The sequence below is a fragment of the Lampetra fluviatilis genome, chromosome 25, assembly GCF_964198595.1.
Source record: "Lampetra fluviatilis chromosome 25, kcLamFluv1.1, whole genome shotgun sequence".
Lineage (NCBI taxonomy): Eukaryota > Metazoa > Chordata > Hyperoartia > Petromyzontiformes > Petromyzontidae > Lampetra > Lampetra fluviatilis.
Genome location: NC_136299.1, coordinates 7,242,458 through 7,258,563, shown reverse-complemented (window position 1 = coordinate 7,258,563; position 16,106 = coordinate 7,242,458). Strand labels below are relative to the sequence as shown.

The following is a 16,106-nucleotide window of genomic DNA, read 5'->3' as shown; positions in this document are numbered from 1 at the left end:
TCCACCTGCTCCCCTTCCTGTGGGTGTCCACTCCCCACCAATATAGTTTCCCACTAGCGGTCAATGATCAGAATTGAAATATTTATATCGGAGGAATCTGTTGAGGTGTGAAGCTATTTTTCACAGGTGTTCAAAAGATTTCACAGATGTCCATCATAAGCATTTAAACCAGAGGTGGGGAGAACACTTCCTTTACCGAGAGCCACATCCATCCGTCAGTGTCGGATAAGGCTTAGGAGGTCGATCCTTAATGTGTGCGGGCATATCTTAACAATGTAGTACAAATGTTCCCCCTGTGCGGAGATGGGTCCACCCCCTTGATGTCCCCCCCCCCACCCTTGCCACGTGCGTGTTTGTCTTCATCTTGTCTCTTTCAATTTCCCCAAGGACGAGGTGGAACGGCAGTGGGGGGGTTCCCTGCGAGGCTCGCACGTCTCACAAGGTCCAGCAACATTCTTTGGACTTTTAAATGTCTTTGGCTCGAGCCATTCGTTAACACAAGCACACCTTCAAGAGGGCCTTTGCAGCAGCGATAGAAGGGAATGAGCGTGATACAATTACAGAGCGTTGTGACATCGCCAATTTTCCGCTCGGAGTAATCCAATCAGTGCAGCTAAGTTGCTTGCAAGTGGGGCGCCGCGGTGACAAGATCTTAACTACCTTGCCTGGTATACAGGACGTTGTGGGTTTGATCCCGACCTTGATGCCTGTATATTTGGAGTTTGCATGTTCTCCCCGTGGTCGTGTGGATTTTTCGCCAGTCCTCCGGTTTTTTCCTCCACCTTTAGAATCGGCGTGTGTGTTTGGAGTATTTGGCGGCTATAAATTTCCACGCGATGAGCCACTTCGTTGAGCTATCATTTGTGATAACCAGGTCGCTTATGAACAACAGCTGTAGCGCTCGGTGGGTCTTACCTGGTTAAATACAAAAAAAAAGAGTGAATAACTTTATAGTTAAAATATCGTCTGCCAACAGCTGTTTTTTTAAAGTGGGAGCGGTGGTCTTTCTCCACCATTCCCATCGTCATCGTCATTATGCAAGCTGCATAAAATTGCTGGTCGTACAATCGCGTAGCCGATAGCCGGCGCGAGAGGTGAGCGGCAATGCTAATTCCACAACGAAATTGTAATCCTAGCAGAGCGGCCGATTGACGATGTGAACACTGATCTCAATTACAGGGAAAGAGTGGATGAGAGGGGGGAGGGGAGCTGGGCTTGGTTCCACAGTCGTTCAACGAGTAATTAATCCAGTAATTATGTTCATGAAGCATTTCGTTGTCATTCATTCCGTTTATTAAACGAGAATTCCAGCAGTGGATTGAAAAAAATACTTCCTGGTAATGCATTGATTGAACACGTCAATCAGCGCGTCCGTAAGAGAGGTGGAGCGGTGGGCGCAGTGGTTAATGCACCTAAGATTAGCACGGTTGGCCACGTATGGTGCAAAACAAGTTCAATACACTGCTCTGTGAACTCCGTGAGTCGGTTTTTGATCCTTGGCCACGGCTAACATAGGTGCGATTCAGTCAGAATGTGCATGTATACTGGAGGAACCCGATGAGCTATCAAGTTCTGTTTCACATGTCCGGTCGGGGCAGGTCAGAACGTTACAAGAACAACAATTATATCTTAAAAACCAGACCTCGGCCACGGTCGCCAACTTATCCAATCCGTATTGACCATCGTAGCAAAGTATGGTCAAAATACCGACACTGCGTGCCATGTCGAGTTTCATCCAGCAGTGGAGTGGCAATGGTCAATGCGGCTTGGTTGAAGGCTGCTGAAACCCCAGGGACTGTCAGACGTCACTCGCTTCCCACTGGCGTTGGCCGCGGCCGGGGGAATTCAGCTGAAAGGTCGCTGGTTTCAGGTCGCGCTGAGTGCTAACCGCTGCGCCACCGCTCCCGTCTCGGCCGGCCAATCAATGTTCTGTTTTAAATACGATTACGCGTGGCTGCTATTTTCGTACAGATGAACCTCGTTTCAGCGGGGGTGGGGGGGGGCTTTAGAAGTTTTAAAATCTGTGCACCCGATCCGCCGAGATCGTGTCCGTCAGTAGAAACAAAACCCACGGGGTAGAGTTATTGTGGCAAGCCAAGAGGCCGACGGATTCATCGCGGATACCGGCATTGTGGTGTGTACGTGTAAAACATCGACGTGGCCAAAAAAACAAATCTCCCTTCGGGCTCCGCGATGCACTAAGCCACGTGGCACCCGCACGCCAGCCGAGTTCGCGTGGTCGCTCTGTCTCCCGCGTGTGGACGTCCAAAATCCTCCTCCGTCGTGAGTCTCGACCACCGGACCGGGCCATCATCGCCCGAGCGATCTCCAACAACAACGCGAGCGTCAGCCCCGACCGTGTGTGACCGCTTCCAGCATCACCTGACTTGTACAATCAGCGGCGTGGCTACGGAGTGCGCAGGCGGTGTAACTGCACTGGAAGGAGGGGATGGGGGGGGAGTCAGAGGAGCCAAAGGCACCGGGCTACGAAGGTGGGGTGGTGGGTAGGAAGCAAGGGTGGCACATTCGGGTTTTTTACAATCGGGTTTAATTGTCTTTTTATATTAAACCCGATCATCTGAGATTGGGAGGAATCCGGTTCAATTGCTTCTAAAAAAAAACGATGCCTGCCGCTGGGAAAATCGGGTTTTTTTCCACCCATGGTAGGAAGAGTTGTAATGTGTCCGAGAGGACATCCACCGATGATAACTTTATCACCGTCGGCTATGGTCTATCCACTGCTGGATGGAGGCCTCCCCGAGTCGCCGCACCTCTCACAATCCTGCGCGGGGTGGCAAGGGGGTTTCTCCGGGATTAATTGCATGGGGGTGGTATGGCGGGGGGGGGGATTGTTTTTCCGGGATTACTGGGAGGGGATTACCGCAGAGATTAACGGGGCGATAATTGGTTACGCAGGGCCTTGTAGGAGGAGGAGGTCTTAGCCGTCTCGGTGTGAGCCAGGAGAGGTGGGGGGGGGAGCTTCAGAAGGAGCTGCCCGGGTGTCTGTGCCCCCCTCTGCTCTCCCATCTCTGCTGTTCACTCTGCGACTTTCATTGGTGTCTTTCACACCGTCGTTGGCTCTCCACTCGCCTGCTGCCCGACCTGCACCCTTCGTGTTCTTCTCTCCGACCTCCACCCCCTCGTCCGTCCACTCACCACCCTTCAGTGTCCGCTCTTCAACGGTCTCTCTTCGCTTCGTGGCCCACAATCTCTCTCTCTCTATATTCCTCATCGTCCATTCTCCACTCTGTGCTCTCCTTACTCTGTGACTCTGCCCCTCTTCGCCGTACGCTCTGTCCCCTTGCACTCGGGCGACTCTTCACGGAGTTCTTCGCCCTTCGCGTCCGCCTCTCTGCGCCTCATGGCCAGCGACCCCAAGAAAAAAGGTGCTCGAGTCGAGTGACGGGCTCTGGCAATGTGTCCTGTAGTGAGCGTCTGTGTGTCTGTGTGTGGGGAGCGGTGGTGCAGTGGTTAGCGTGCTGCGCTATGAACCCGGCGACCCCAGTTCGATTCCTGCTCACGGCCAACACCCGGTGACGATTATCTGAACCGGTCCTGGGCCTCCCCTAGGTCGACTCAGCCTCAAATGAGTACCTGGTGCGGTGTGTAAACATCACCACTAGGGAGACAAAGGCGGTCGGGCGTGGTGTTGGCCACCCACCCCCTCGTGTACCGTTCCGGCCTTCAGAGGTGCTCGCTAACAGCACTTGCCCCTACAGTCTGCTAAGGCTATATGGGGGATCTTTGTGGGGAGCGGTGGTGTAGCGGTTATCGCGCTGCCCTCTGAACCCGGCGACCCCAGTTCCATTCTCTCTCACGACCAACAACCAGTGATGGATATCTGAATCGATCCTGGACCTCCCCTAGGTCGACTCAGCCTCAAACGAGTACCTGGTGCGGTGTGTAAACATCACCACTAGGGAGACAAAGGCGGTCGGGCGTGGTGTTGGCCACCCACCCCCTCGTGTGCCGTGCCGGCCTTCAGAGGTGCTCGCTAACAGCACCTGCCCCTACAGTCTGTCAAGGCTATATGGGGGATCTTTGTATGTGCGTGTTCGCGTCTGCGTGTCTGTGCGTAGCTGCGTCTGTTTCATTTCCCCCGCAATGCGGAATGCTTCGACGGTGTCTGCTGGCCGAGTCGCCCTTAAAAAAATAAGTAATATTTTAAAAATACTTTTTTTTAAACACGTTTTAATGAAATGTACCGTACGAGTAACGGCAGAACTCCACGACTCCAGGAAGTGGCCCCGAAGCTGATTTACAGCCAACGTCAGTTGAGCGTGGACAATTAGACCCAAGGCGAAACATAACATGTAAAAAAGATGGTATAAATTTTTTTTTAATGATAGAATATAGCAGAGGTGGGACAAAGTCATTGTTATGCAAGTCCAAGTCGAGTCGCAAGTCATCAAATTCATGACTCGAGTCTGACTCGAGTCCAAGTCACATGACTCGAGTCCACATCTCATAGGTGGGACAAAGTCATTGTTATGCAAGTCCAAGTCGAGTCGCAAGTCATCAAATTCATGACTCGAGTCTGACTCGAGTCCAAGTCACATGACTCGAGTCCACACCTCTGGAATATAGTATTGTCATCAGTATGACATAAGTATACCAAGTTTGCAGTCGATACCATATTGGGAAGTGGGTTAAAATTGAGTTACAAGATTTGAGGATACGACAACGACAACAGCAGACAGAGTGAGTTAAATAAAAGCGTGCAAAATAAAAAGAAGCGCTTCTTAGCTTTCTGGCCTTTACCGAGTGGGAAATACACCTGCCGTTTCTCTCTCGTCCCACCTTGTACCGCCCGTATCGTCCACCCATGTGTCCGTGATCATCACCACCTCGTGATGCAACACCCGAACAACCCTCCCGGCCCACCACGTCAGTTGTCTCGTCCACCTGTGTCCACCGCAGTGAAGGCGGGCGACCTGCGCCGCCTAAGCGCGCGTTTCCACAAACTCGACCTCGACTCATCCGGGGCGCTGAGCGCGGATGAGTTCCTGTCGCTCCCGGAGCTGCAGAACAACCCGTTGGTGCGTCGCGTGGTGGACATCCTCGACTCGGACGGAGACGGAGAGGTCGACTTAGCAGGCGAGCATTCATTCATATTCTTCGGGTTTTTTTTCGGTAAAGTCACGTAGGTAAAAAATTAATAAAATAAAATAAAAATCACGACGTTTCGGAGGCAACACAAGCCTCCGTCTTCAGGTGGCACCGTCACAGCACGATAGCTGTATCAAGTGAGAGAAATTCCAAGAAACAGTATTTGTAAAGCGATGGGTATTACCTTGTTATCTCGGCATCTCTTGAGGAAGGTCAGCGTCTCGAGAAGCTGTGACTTCTTGTCTCGTTGTTAAAAACTCTAACAGATAGGTGGAATTCCTCCGCGTAGAGGATTCATTCATTCATTCTAGACTTGAAGCTTTCGTGACTGCAAGTATCACTTGATACAGTAAATCTGGCTGTGACGGTCCCACCTGATGACGGAGACTTGTGTTGCCTCTGAAACGTCGTGATTTATTATTTCATTTATATTATTAGTTTTATTAATTTTTTTTTACCTACGTGACTTTACCGAAAAAACCCTAAGAGTATTCATATTCTTAGGTTTTTTCGGTAAAGTCACGTAGGTATAAAATCTAAATTAATAAAAGTAAAAGTACGTAGGTATAAAATCTAAATTAATAAAAGTACTTTTATTAATTTAGATGTTTTACCTACGTGACTTTACCGAAAAAAACCTAAGAATATGAATGCTTGCAGTCACGAAAGCTTCAAATCTACAACCTAAGAGTATTCATTCATTCCATGGGGAGCGAACGACCTCGCCGCGGGTTTGAACCACGACCCCTGACGCCTGCTGTGTATTTGGAGTTTTGTTTGTTCTCCCCGTGGTCGCGTCGATTTTTCTCCGGTGTTTTTCCCCTCCACATTTGGAATCAACGTGCGTTTACAGCATTTGGCTGCTATGAATAAGCCGCTTCGTTGAGCTCTCATTTGTGGCCAGGTCGCCTTACTTGGTAAAATAAAACATTGTCTCGTCATAATTTTCAGTTTAGCCGCGTTGGCCAATCATCGCGTGCTATTCCGAACCTCCAGGTTGCTTGCCCTGGTACGCTCCTCCCATCCCTGCACACTTGATTCCCAACCTCCCAAGTTTCTTACGCGATCCTACAATTGTTTCCCACCCGTCACAACCTCCTCGCGTTCCTACCACGTTCTATTCCGCATCTTCCATACTGACATTCCGCACCTCCAGGCTGTTGAGCTCCATCCTCCATGTATATGTCCGTTGGACTTCTTGCCCAACAATGCTCTTCGGAGGTGCAATACAAACTACTGTCGAGTCTTTACACGCTGCACGCGCCTGATGTTTGCTACATAAACGCGTGCCGCTTGACTCGGAGAGCGCCGATTTGGTGACGATCGGGGCGTTATTTTATGGTGAAATATTCAGCAGACAACGAAACACTAATTGCTGTACTGTACTGATGTCCCCACGTCCATGCTCCCCTCCTTCACCAACCAGTGCTGACCAGCATGAGATAAAGTATGTTCAAACAACCTCCGTGGTGGGGAGGCCCTTACCAAGCAGTGAATTGTCGACGTGTACGTGTACAATCCTGGCAGGGCCCTCCAGAGAATGAGCCCTGAGCCTCAGTCGGGTTTCCTGGACTAACAGGAGATTCTCGCTTCTGCTGTTGTCCGATTGGCAGAATTCATCGAAGGAATCTCGCGATTCACCATCAACGGCACCAAAGAAGAGAAGTTGAAGTGTGAGTCCTTACCCGGGTGTGACAGGCGTGTGCGCGGCATCGCCACGCACCACACACCTGTCCCCACCATGTGTACACAACACACACACACTTTTACACACACACACACACACTTTCACATACACACACACTTTCACATACACACACTTTTACACACACACTTTCACATACACACTTTCACATACAGTACACACACACTTTCACCATACAAAGCAAAGATCCCCCGTATAGCCTTAACAGACTGTAGGGGCAAGTGCTGTTAGCGAGCACCTATGAAGGCCGGAACGGTACACGAGGGGGTGGGTGGCCAGCACCACGCCCGACCGCCTTTGTCTCCCCAGTGGCGATGTTTACACACCGCACCAGGTACTCATTTAAAGCTGAGTCGACCTAGGGGAGGCCCAGCACAGGTTCAGATAATCGTCACTGGGTGTTGGCCGTGAGCGGGAATCGAACCCGGGTCGCCAGGTTCATAGCGCAGCACGCTAACCGCTATACTACCGCTCCCCATTTTCACATACACACACACTTTCACATACACACACACACTTTCACATACACACACACGTGCGTGTGCACGCACACTCCCAGCGCGAGGCTGTCGCGGACTACCGCTCTGCTCATCAAAATAGTTCCGCGGTTGAGTTTGCAAGTACCAGTTTGCGGTTTGCGTTCTAATCAATGTAAACATTTTTTTACCTTTTATTTCATGGCAGCTGGCTCGTAAGTGCAGGTGTTCGTAAGTCGGGTGTTCGCATGTCGAGGACTGTCTCACACATTACGTAGCGCAGAACCAGAGGTCACGCGTGGAAGCTGCGTGTGCAGGGTGGGGGGAGTGTTTTGTACGCAGAGAGCGGTGCAAGTGTGCCCTCCCCCCCCTTCCCCCACACACAACACACGTGGCAGTGGTGCAAGCGGCTTCTCCACTGATGATGACATTGTCGAGTAGATCTCCACACCCGAACGAGTTTCAACTGACCGCGTGGCTGCCCGCCCCTATGCAATATCTCTTGTACGGATGCATGTTGGACTTTTTAAATCCTTTATATTAAGTTCACTTGCTTGCTTGCTTACGACCGTGCAAATCTTTCGGTCGTTTTTTTAACCCACTTCCCGTGATCCAATCGAGCTGACATTTTGCACACAGACTCGTTGTGCGTGACAATGTATTTTCGTGAAAATTTTTTTCCAAAATTTTACACTTTTTAGAATGTTTCTTTTTATATTTAATTACCAATTGCTTAATGGTGGCAGATAATCATCTGACCCATAGGTGGCAGCCATCTCAAGCCAGAGGACGAGAGGAGTCTAGCCGCCCATTTCAAAGACCAATGTGGGCTGGGTTGTGGCCCATTGAACACGCATATAAAGGATTTATAGTGAAAAACTTTGTTTTTACGGGTTAATTTTTTTCGCACCTCTTCGGAACTGCGGCGTCGCAGTCGCCTTCCAGATCTACGACGTGGACCGCGACGGCTTCATCACCAACGGGGAGCTCTTCGGCGTGCTCAAGACCATGGTGGGGCGCAATCTGCGTGACCCGCAGCTCCAGCAGATCGTCGACAAGAGCATCATCTCGGCCGACGCGGATGGCGACGGGAAAGTCTCCTTTCCCGAGTTCTGCACGGTAACGGCGGCGCTTTTCGTGTTGCGTTCGTGACGGCGGAGCAGCTTGGGGTGCCCGCTCCACGAACCTGGCGACCCGAGTTCGTACGCACGCACGTCGAACTTCTTTCTGCACCGTACGGAGCAGAGCCGTGCTAAGCGGAGGTGCTCACAGCCAACACGGCCAACACCAAGTGACGATTAGATTTATTTGACCCGGTCCTGGGCCTCCCCCCTTAGGTCGACCTGATGCAATGTATAACACATACGCACTGGAGAGACAAAGGCGACCGGGCGTGGTGCTGGGTATCCACCCCCCCTCGTGTGCCGTGGGGGCCTTCATAGGTGCTACTCGCTAACAGCACTTGCCCCAAGTCTGCCGAGACTATATGGAGGATCTTTGTCTTTGTGTACCCGTGGCCACACACACACACCACGAGAATGGGAGCAAGTACTGTTACATGGGGAGAGAATAAGGATCGGGAAAGGGGAGAGAATGGGACATACGAGGTAAGGATGGAAAAGGAACGGAGGAACGGGAGCAGAGGGTGCAGGAGAGATGAGGGGGAGCGGAGGGTTTCAGAGTGGGGGTGACCACAGACAAGTCACGCGACTTACAGGATACTTGCGCCGATGTCTTGAAAAGACAGCATCCTCCTACATGATGGGGCGTCTCCGAGCACTGTACATGTCATCTCAGCATTTTTTAAAAGGGCATCTCCAGCGGCAGCTGTCAACTTGTATACATCAAGGCGACAGCACCTGGCCCGAACACGGCCATTAGTCTGCCAGTAAGAGTCGATGATTGCTGTGTAAACGTCTACTATGAGCGGCGCGATATGATGCAAGATTCTTTTTTACGATGTTGGCGTAGCCAAGTTTTAACAGTCGGGGGGCAATGTTGCAGGCGATTTTTTAAAGCATTTGGATTTTTTGGCCAATGCCAGTTAAATTCTATAGGGGTTTTTTTTCTGTGGGAGAAAAGGAGAGAACTCAAAGGAAACCCCTACGGAAAAGAACATACAAACCTCACAGGAAGGTGCCCAAGTCGAGAATGCGAGGCGCAAGTGGTACCACCGCTGCTCCCGGCTGAGAGTTGGGAGGGAACGGGGAGGGCCGGAGTCCCTCCGCGCGAGATTTCTGAAATGGATTTTCCATCTCGTGACAACCCCCCCTCTCCCCCCTGGCTGAGCGAGACAATCAGGATGAAGTGAAAAATAAAAGTTGAGATAGGGATGTCAAACTATAGGGAATTGGCTCCAGACTGAATTCTACCCGGGTTTGGGTGGGTGACCTGGATATTGCTGGACCCAGCAAACACCACATCCAGTATACATCTCTTGCGATGGCTCTGGCTTACTGGTCATGCGCCACACAGTCCAGTATAACAGCGACCTGGAAAATAATAAGTGAGAAAATAAGCTCTGGATACCCCGTGGATGTTGGGGTTATTTGGCCATACTTCAAGTATGGTTATTTTAAATGGCTAAACTCGACTGAACGTACTCAAACATCCGTCCAAACGTGGAGGCTCCGTCCTCACCTATGACCCCTTGCCGACCCCACAGATGATCGGGGACCTGGACTTCCACTCGAAGATGCTCGTGGAGATTTGAGACGCCTCTCCCGTCACCGAGATTTCCAGTTCACAGCACCCTCCTCCACTTCCTCCGACAACACCGCCACTACCAGAGTTCACCACCACTATCACCAACAAGCATCGCCATTACGCCCAAAGCGGGTCTTTCGGAGAAACCAACACTGCAGCTCTTGGCTTCGTTTTCCAAAAGACGGATCAGCGTCATCAGAGAACCCAAGGAGACAAATGTGTATCTTTAACCACTGGGATAGATGCCTCGTCAAGTCTTCTAATTTGGGAAAAATTTTCACATTTGCTACAAAAACACATCAGATTCTCTCCGTCACTGCTTGAACTGCAGGTATCATCGGCGGCATTGTCACCCGAGCCACAGTAAGAATCATCAGCATCAGTCGCCACCAATCCCCAATGCTGGCTGAAGGCCTCCCCAAGGCTTCATCTCTCACGGTCCGGCAGTACAACAATCCGCACACCACTGGCGCATGAGCCGACCTCATTGCTCCAGAACTGTGGTGGACGTCCTCTTGAAAGCTTTCCCTCCTTTTGCTTTCACGCGGTAGTTAGTCTTACCCATCAGCTATCATCCGAGGCCCACTTACGTTTATTATCAGGAAATCTGTTCACCTGAGTTATTGCTAATTCTCATTGGTGCCGTGTAATTCCAAACCCATCTCTCCACGCTTTGTGCACTTCTCACTGAATTAAGTGATCAGACTATCTTCTTGGTTCTTTCGGTAAAGTCACGTAGAAGGGAAATAATAAAAATAAAACATAATTAAATAATTCTCACGACGTTTCGGCCACAACGCAAGCAGCCGTCCTCAGGTGAAGACCAGGTCTGTCGAAACGTCGTGAGAATAATTGCATGTTTTATTATTTTATTATTTACCTTCTACGTGACTTACCGAAAGAACCAAGAAGATGAATCCCTGCAGTCACGAAAGCTTTAAATCGAAATTTGATCAGACTTTAATTAAACTCGGGAGTTGTTCTTAAACTTGCGTGCTCCTCGCCCCAACGTACGCGTTCTTAATAAGCGACGTGAAAAAAAACATCCAAGAACGCAGTGCATTGTGGATAATAACGTTAGCGGTTTATTCACTCGGTCTCACGTCGTGAAGCACCGTGGTCGTGCCGACCGTGATCGGCATGAACGCTCCACCCTCATCGCCATGGCGCCCGTTTTAATGGGCACACGTTGCAACCCGTTGTCAGTCCACTGCTGGATGAGGGCCTCCCCACAGTGCGAGTTGTGGGGGCTATTTGACCACGCGTTGGTCATTGCGTGTTGGCAGAGGGGAGCATAGACGTGGCAACATAGAAGTACAGCACAACAATTGGTTTATATGCAATGCCCCCTACTGTCCACAACATAGCCCCACCGTGGCCTATATTCACCTTGTAGCGTGCACGGCAGTCACCCATCAGAGCGCTATCCAGGCTCAAACCTGCTTAGCTTCCCGAGACGTGATGAGATCGGGCACGTTGCGGGCGATCTGGCCGTAGGCGTTGAAAGCGCGGTGCACGGCTGGGCGCGGTGCGTCGCAGGAGTCGTTTGAGAGACACAATCGCTTCCTCACCAAAGAATACAAATAATAAAATAAAACAGAGTCCAAGGTTGGATTCCATCTCCGGAGCGGTATCCCGGGGGGATCGTTCCTGGTGCTCCCCCCCCCCCCATCCGCCGATCCGCGATGAAGGCAGCGGACGAGACGGCAGCTTCAGAATCTCTCGGCGGATCTGGTGGCTACGGCACGCAGATTCCCGTAAACCTTCGAGGGGGGGCTCCCTGCAAAAAACACACACGGGGGTGGGGTTGGGGGGCAGGTGAAGCAAGCAGGAAGTAGTAACGTGTACGCCCTGTGGGTGTGCAGATTGTCAAGCGGGTTTCCCAATTGTACGATCTCGACCACTGTACAACTGCCGCCCCCCTTCCCGATTGTGTTGCGAGCGACGTTTACGCACCATCACCATCGTTTATTATAATTATGTATTCAGCGCACCTCCCATTGCAGTACATCTCGGGGTGACCGCGTGGTGTGACGTATGTATGTTGTACTTCTTTCGCACCGTACGTAGCCAACCGTGCTATTTGTACCTAAGATGAGGTTGCATATCGCCGTCCTCGCGATCTTGATGTTCTGGAAGGAGCCGAGGATGTGCACCTTCCTGCGGGATAACAAACGATGAGAAGTGAAACGCGGTCGTACGCAACACCAAGCGTTGGGAGAAAAAATAATACAATGTCTTTGGCAGTGGTGGATTTAGGACGTAGACTATACTAAATTGTAATTAATTGTGTTTTGACGTTAATACTGTCGTGTTTGAAGAGGCTGTTTCAGAGTTAAGTCCAACTAAAATACAAGTCAATTAGGATCTGTGTACACAGCATCTAAGCACAGGTGCATCTGAAGACTCGGCTTGTATAGATTCATTTAGCGACGGGAAAACAGACGGACAGCGAGAGATGGATGGACGGAGGAATAGAAGGATGGGCAGTTCAACAGAGGGACAGACAGATGGACAGACGGATGGGCAGCCAAGACGGATGGAGGAACAGAAGGACAGATGCCTTACGTGTCGGCCAGCACGATGCGGGAGCGCGTCACGTTCTCGATGGTGAACTTGGTCTTGCCTCCCTTGCCTGCAATGCGCCCCACGGCACGGGAGAGGTGGTCTCCCTTCAGCGGCTTCACTGTGGGGGCGGGGGTGGAGGGGGCGGTGAGTGATAGCACGAGTTGATCTAAAAATGCAACGCAAACCAAAACCGAACTGTCCTCGAGGCTACCGACCTTACACATCGAGTCGGTGACAAAAACTTCGAAATAACTGTCAAGCACACCGTCATCACGCGCAGGCTTGATAGTCATTTAACCAAACAAAATCTATTAGAGAATTGATTATTACGTCTGTATTTCACTCTCTCGTTTGTATAGATTCGATTTTTTTCCCCACAACAGTTTTGGTTGTTCCATTAGTCAAGAGTCGTTTATCGTTGGCTCAGATCCGATTTTAACACCGGGGCGAGACGAACATCAAAATGGCAGCGGCACCTCTGCGTGCGACCGTGCGCGAGAATTCTGCACTCACCGTCCGTGATGTCGAACGACTCCAGGAAGAGGTCGTCCAATCGCATGAGAGCGAGCGCGTCCTGCGGGAGGAAAGGAATTGCCGATGTGAGCCGCCGCAGTTCACACAGCGAAACCGATCACTCACGTCTCCACCACCACGCGGCGTCGTTAATGAGCTAGTGGGCGCTGGCGCGAGCGCTGCCACCGCCAGGTTCCACGTGACGATCGTACCTCCACCTGGAAGCCGAGCACGAAGGCTCGCACGAAGTCCGCCGCCTTCTGCAGCGCGCCGATATCCTGCGTCTCCTTGCACGTCTGCGCGCAGCACGACACACAGCATGGCGTGAGCGTCGTCGCAAGCGGTCACCGGGAGATTTTTTTTTTACCCAAAGGATTCCCCCCTTTGCAGCGATTCGATGAATTGTTATGGTTCGATCCAAGAATGATTTGTCTTGATTTTACGGTCTCATTTGTATTTTTACTGGTGTGTTGTTCCTTGAATTTTGTTTGCACCGTAAGCCTAAATTCAACAGCACCTGCGTAATATCTTACACAAGTGATTCAATCACTTAATAATCGATTTTACCTACAGATCCTCAGTACCGTTTCTTCTGCAGATTAAAACTGCGGCCAGTCGGCCAAATCCTTAATTTAACCCGGGCAAAATCCATAAAACAACTTCACGTGTCTCGTACAAGGGAGACATGTGACCTGACGTGGGGTGGGTACGCTCAGCTTTCGCGAGCGTCGCTTGTCTGCAATTTCAACCCCCAACAGTGTGAAGGTGCATCTCCCGTCACGTCGCGCCAACGCGGTCACGCGCCTTCAGCTCCACGTTGCGCGTCTTGAGGTTAAAGCGGATCTGCAACTGCAGGTGCTCCACGACGGGCGTGAAGATCTTCATCCAGTTCTCCTTGAGCGGGGTGAAGCGGTTCGCCGGTACGGGCACCTTGCGCAGCTCGGGGCTGCCGGCCTGTGAGCCGCAAGTGCAAAAACACGCAGCAAATCTCGCGCTCTGAAAATGTCACCGGTCATAATCGTCACGCACATCGTCTACTCTTATCCAGAGAGATACTTAGAAGGAAACCCCTCCCCCCCCAAGTGTATGAACCAAATCACCACCCGAAGCCGTTATGTGGCTCCCAAACCTCGATTTTCAAAGTTTAGCTTTTCACATGTGATATGGCCATGGGGCAGATGACTTAATACTGTAATAATCTTTATTGCTTATCCATTAAAGACACGCCGATTCAAAATATTTTTCAGGAGCGTTCTGCTACGTTGGGCTACGTGAATTATTCGTGTACGGTGCTTTTTTCTGGAATTTTTGCAGTTTTTTTCCCCCTGGATTTTCTGTTTGCACTTAGTCACATAGTCACTTTAAGATGTTTTCTTGTTCATGTTTTTGTTTGTTGCGGTTGCACCCGATTCAAGAGCCGAATGGCTCACAGGGCTATACCGAATAAATTAAACTTGGCCGATTCCATGAATGTGAATTGATGCGCAGTGTCAGGTCTGTTCACCAACTTACTAAACTTCAATTACGTTAATGTTTCTGCTCTCGATATGAAGATACGTACTGTGGTTTATAACCAGGTGAGGTCCCTCTAGTGGGGTCATGGGATGCCTTAATTGAAGGCCAGTTAAAGGGGGAGTGGCTTTTGCTGATCACGTATCGAAATGTGCTCACTCCTCAAACACATTGTGCTGCTTTGTTGCGAAGTTTTAAAATATCAAGAAATTAACTTTGAAATAAACCAGGTCTCCATTGCAATACGGAGTTTTACACTGATTTAAATAACGGATGTGAAGGCTATATTTCCATACAGTTGAATACTTAATAAACAATACCCGAGTGATTTAGCGGGCGAGTGAGAGGTTGAGTAAGCCAGTGACTTATTCGTGGGTGACTGAATTAGCGAGTCGATGGGCGAGTAAGTTGGTCAGAGGGCGAGTTGATCAATGAATGTGATTGAACGAGTGTGCGGTGTGAGCGAGTGGTCGAGTAAGTGAACCAGTCAATGAGCGATCAAAAGCCAGCTTTTCTTCGGAGAGGGTAAACAGAAGTGTCCCGAACCATCAGTTTATCCCCGGAGATGGGCGGAAAGTTGGGCCTCTTGACCGCCGGCTCGGAGATCTCGACCCCAGGCGCACTCTGGGCTCCCGAGGTGATCTCCATCGTCGTCGTCGTTGTCGTCGTTGTTGTTTCTGCCTCCTCCATGCCCTCCTCGTCGCCGACCTCGAGCTTTCGCTTGCGGCGGCGTGACGCGCGGCTTCCTTTCCTCGGCTGAAAGTCACCGTCCGCTGCCGCCGCCGCCACCGCCGCTGTCGCCTCTTCTATCTCCATGACCGCGTGGCTGTCGTTTCGCTATTGAGGGGAACGGGGAGACGGGGTGAGGGGGGAAGAGTAGCCGATGGTCATCCGGCGATACGAGGCGAGTGGAAAGGAAAGTGAGAAGCGAGCCGATGTGAGACGAGAGAAGAAAATGAAAGCAATCTGAAGCACAGGCGAAGGCAGTGAGGCGAGGTGTGAAGGTGGACGAGATGCGAAATGATGCGGTACACGATGCGAGGAGTGGACGAGGTGAAGAGAGGGCCAGACGCGGGTGAGACACTGACCGTGGCCCTGACCAGGCTTGACAAAGACCTCGAGAAGCCGTTCACTGCGCGCTCGCCACGTGCTCCTGAATCACGTTCGTGCGCGCCGCCATGATGGAAAGGCGGGGTCAGGGGGCAGCGCGGTGGCGTGACTTCCGGGTTAACTGCGTGACGTGACGTAACGATTCGATTAAAGTTCGGGAATCGATCAGAAAATCGATTGCATTTGGAAAATTGCGGTGCTGTAGCGGCCTCGAGTGGCTGGGAAATGTTTCACTGGAAAAAATGACACAAATTAGTTTGTTGCATGATTCTAGTACTGTCTTACGTTATTGATTGTATTATTGAAGGGTTTGCCTTGGATTCAATATTTACTATTAGGTAACTATTTATATGCCTATTTAAAAACTGTTCATCACAAAAAAATTTAACGTTTTAAAAAGTATTAGT

At 50.7% G+C, this 16,106-nt stretch overlaps 2 protein-coding genes across 2 annotated transcripts; one reads left to right on the top strand and one right to left on the bottom strand.

Moving 5' to 3' along the window:
• Window positions 1–3,013: 3,013 nt before the first annotated feature.
• Window positions 3,014–11,083, top strand: LOC144941741 (calcineurin subunit B type 1-like). Its single transcript, XM_078868149.1, has 5 exons — window positions 3,014–3,386; window positions 4,921–5,097; window positions 6,723–6,782; window positions 8,225–8,409; window positions 9,956–11,083. The coding sequence occupies exons 1-5, from the start codon at window positions 3,362–3,364 to the stop codon at window positions 10,001–10,003; spliced, it is 495 nt and encodes a 164-aa protein (XP_078724275.1). The 5' UTR covers window positions 3,014–3,361; the 3' UTR covers window positions 10,004–11,083.
• Window positions 11,059–15,803, bottom strand: PNO1 (partner of NOB1 homolog). The gene is made up of 8 exons (XM_078868148.1): window positions 15,678–15,803; window positions 15,136–15,426; window positions 13,882–14,031; window positions 13,290–13,373; window positions 13,078–13,138; window positions 12,565–12,682; window positions 12,086–12,156; window positions 11,059–11,776 (listed from the first exon to the last, which is right to left on the bottom strand). Exons 2-8 carry the CDS (start codon window positions 15,403–15,405, stop codon window positions 11,709–11,711), a joined length of 822 nt encoding a protein of 273 aa, XP_078724274.1. The 5' UTR covers window positions 15,406–15,426; window positions 15,678–15,803; the 3' UTR covers window positions 11,059–11,708.
• Between the last annotated feature and the right edge of the window lie 303 nt (window positions 15,804–16,106).

What these genes read in the sequence shown, in the direction of transcription:
- LOC144941741 (XM_078868149.1), top strand. Translation starts at nt 3,362, where the DNA reads ATGGCCAGCGACCCCAAGAAAAAAG. An exon ending in CGGAGAGGTCGACTTAGCAG is followed by an intron (nt 5,098 to 6,722) that starts GCGAGCATTCAT and finishes TCCGATTGGCAG; the next exon opens with AATTCATCGAAGGAATCTCG. An exon ending in CCTTTCCCGAGTTCTGCACG is followed by an intron (nt 8,410 to 9,955) that starts GTAACGGCGGCG and finishes CCGACCCCACAG; the next exon opens with ATGATCGGGGACCTGGACTT.
- PNO1 (XM_078868148.1), bottom strand. Translation starts at nt 15,405, where the DNA reads ATGGAGATAGAAGAGGCGACAGCGGCGGTGGCGGCGGCGGCAGCGGAC. An exon ending in TGCTCGGCTTCCAGGTGGAG is followed by an intron (nt 13,139 to 13,289) that starts GTACGATCGTCA and finishes TTCCTCCCGCAG; the next exon opens with GACGCGCTCGCTCTCATGCG. An exon ending in GTCGTTCGACATCACGGACG is followed by an intron (nt 12,683 to 13,077) that starts GTGAGTGCAGAA and finishes CCGCCCCCACAG; the next exon opens with TGAAGCCGCTGAAGGGAGAC.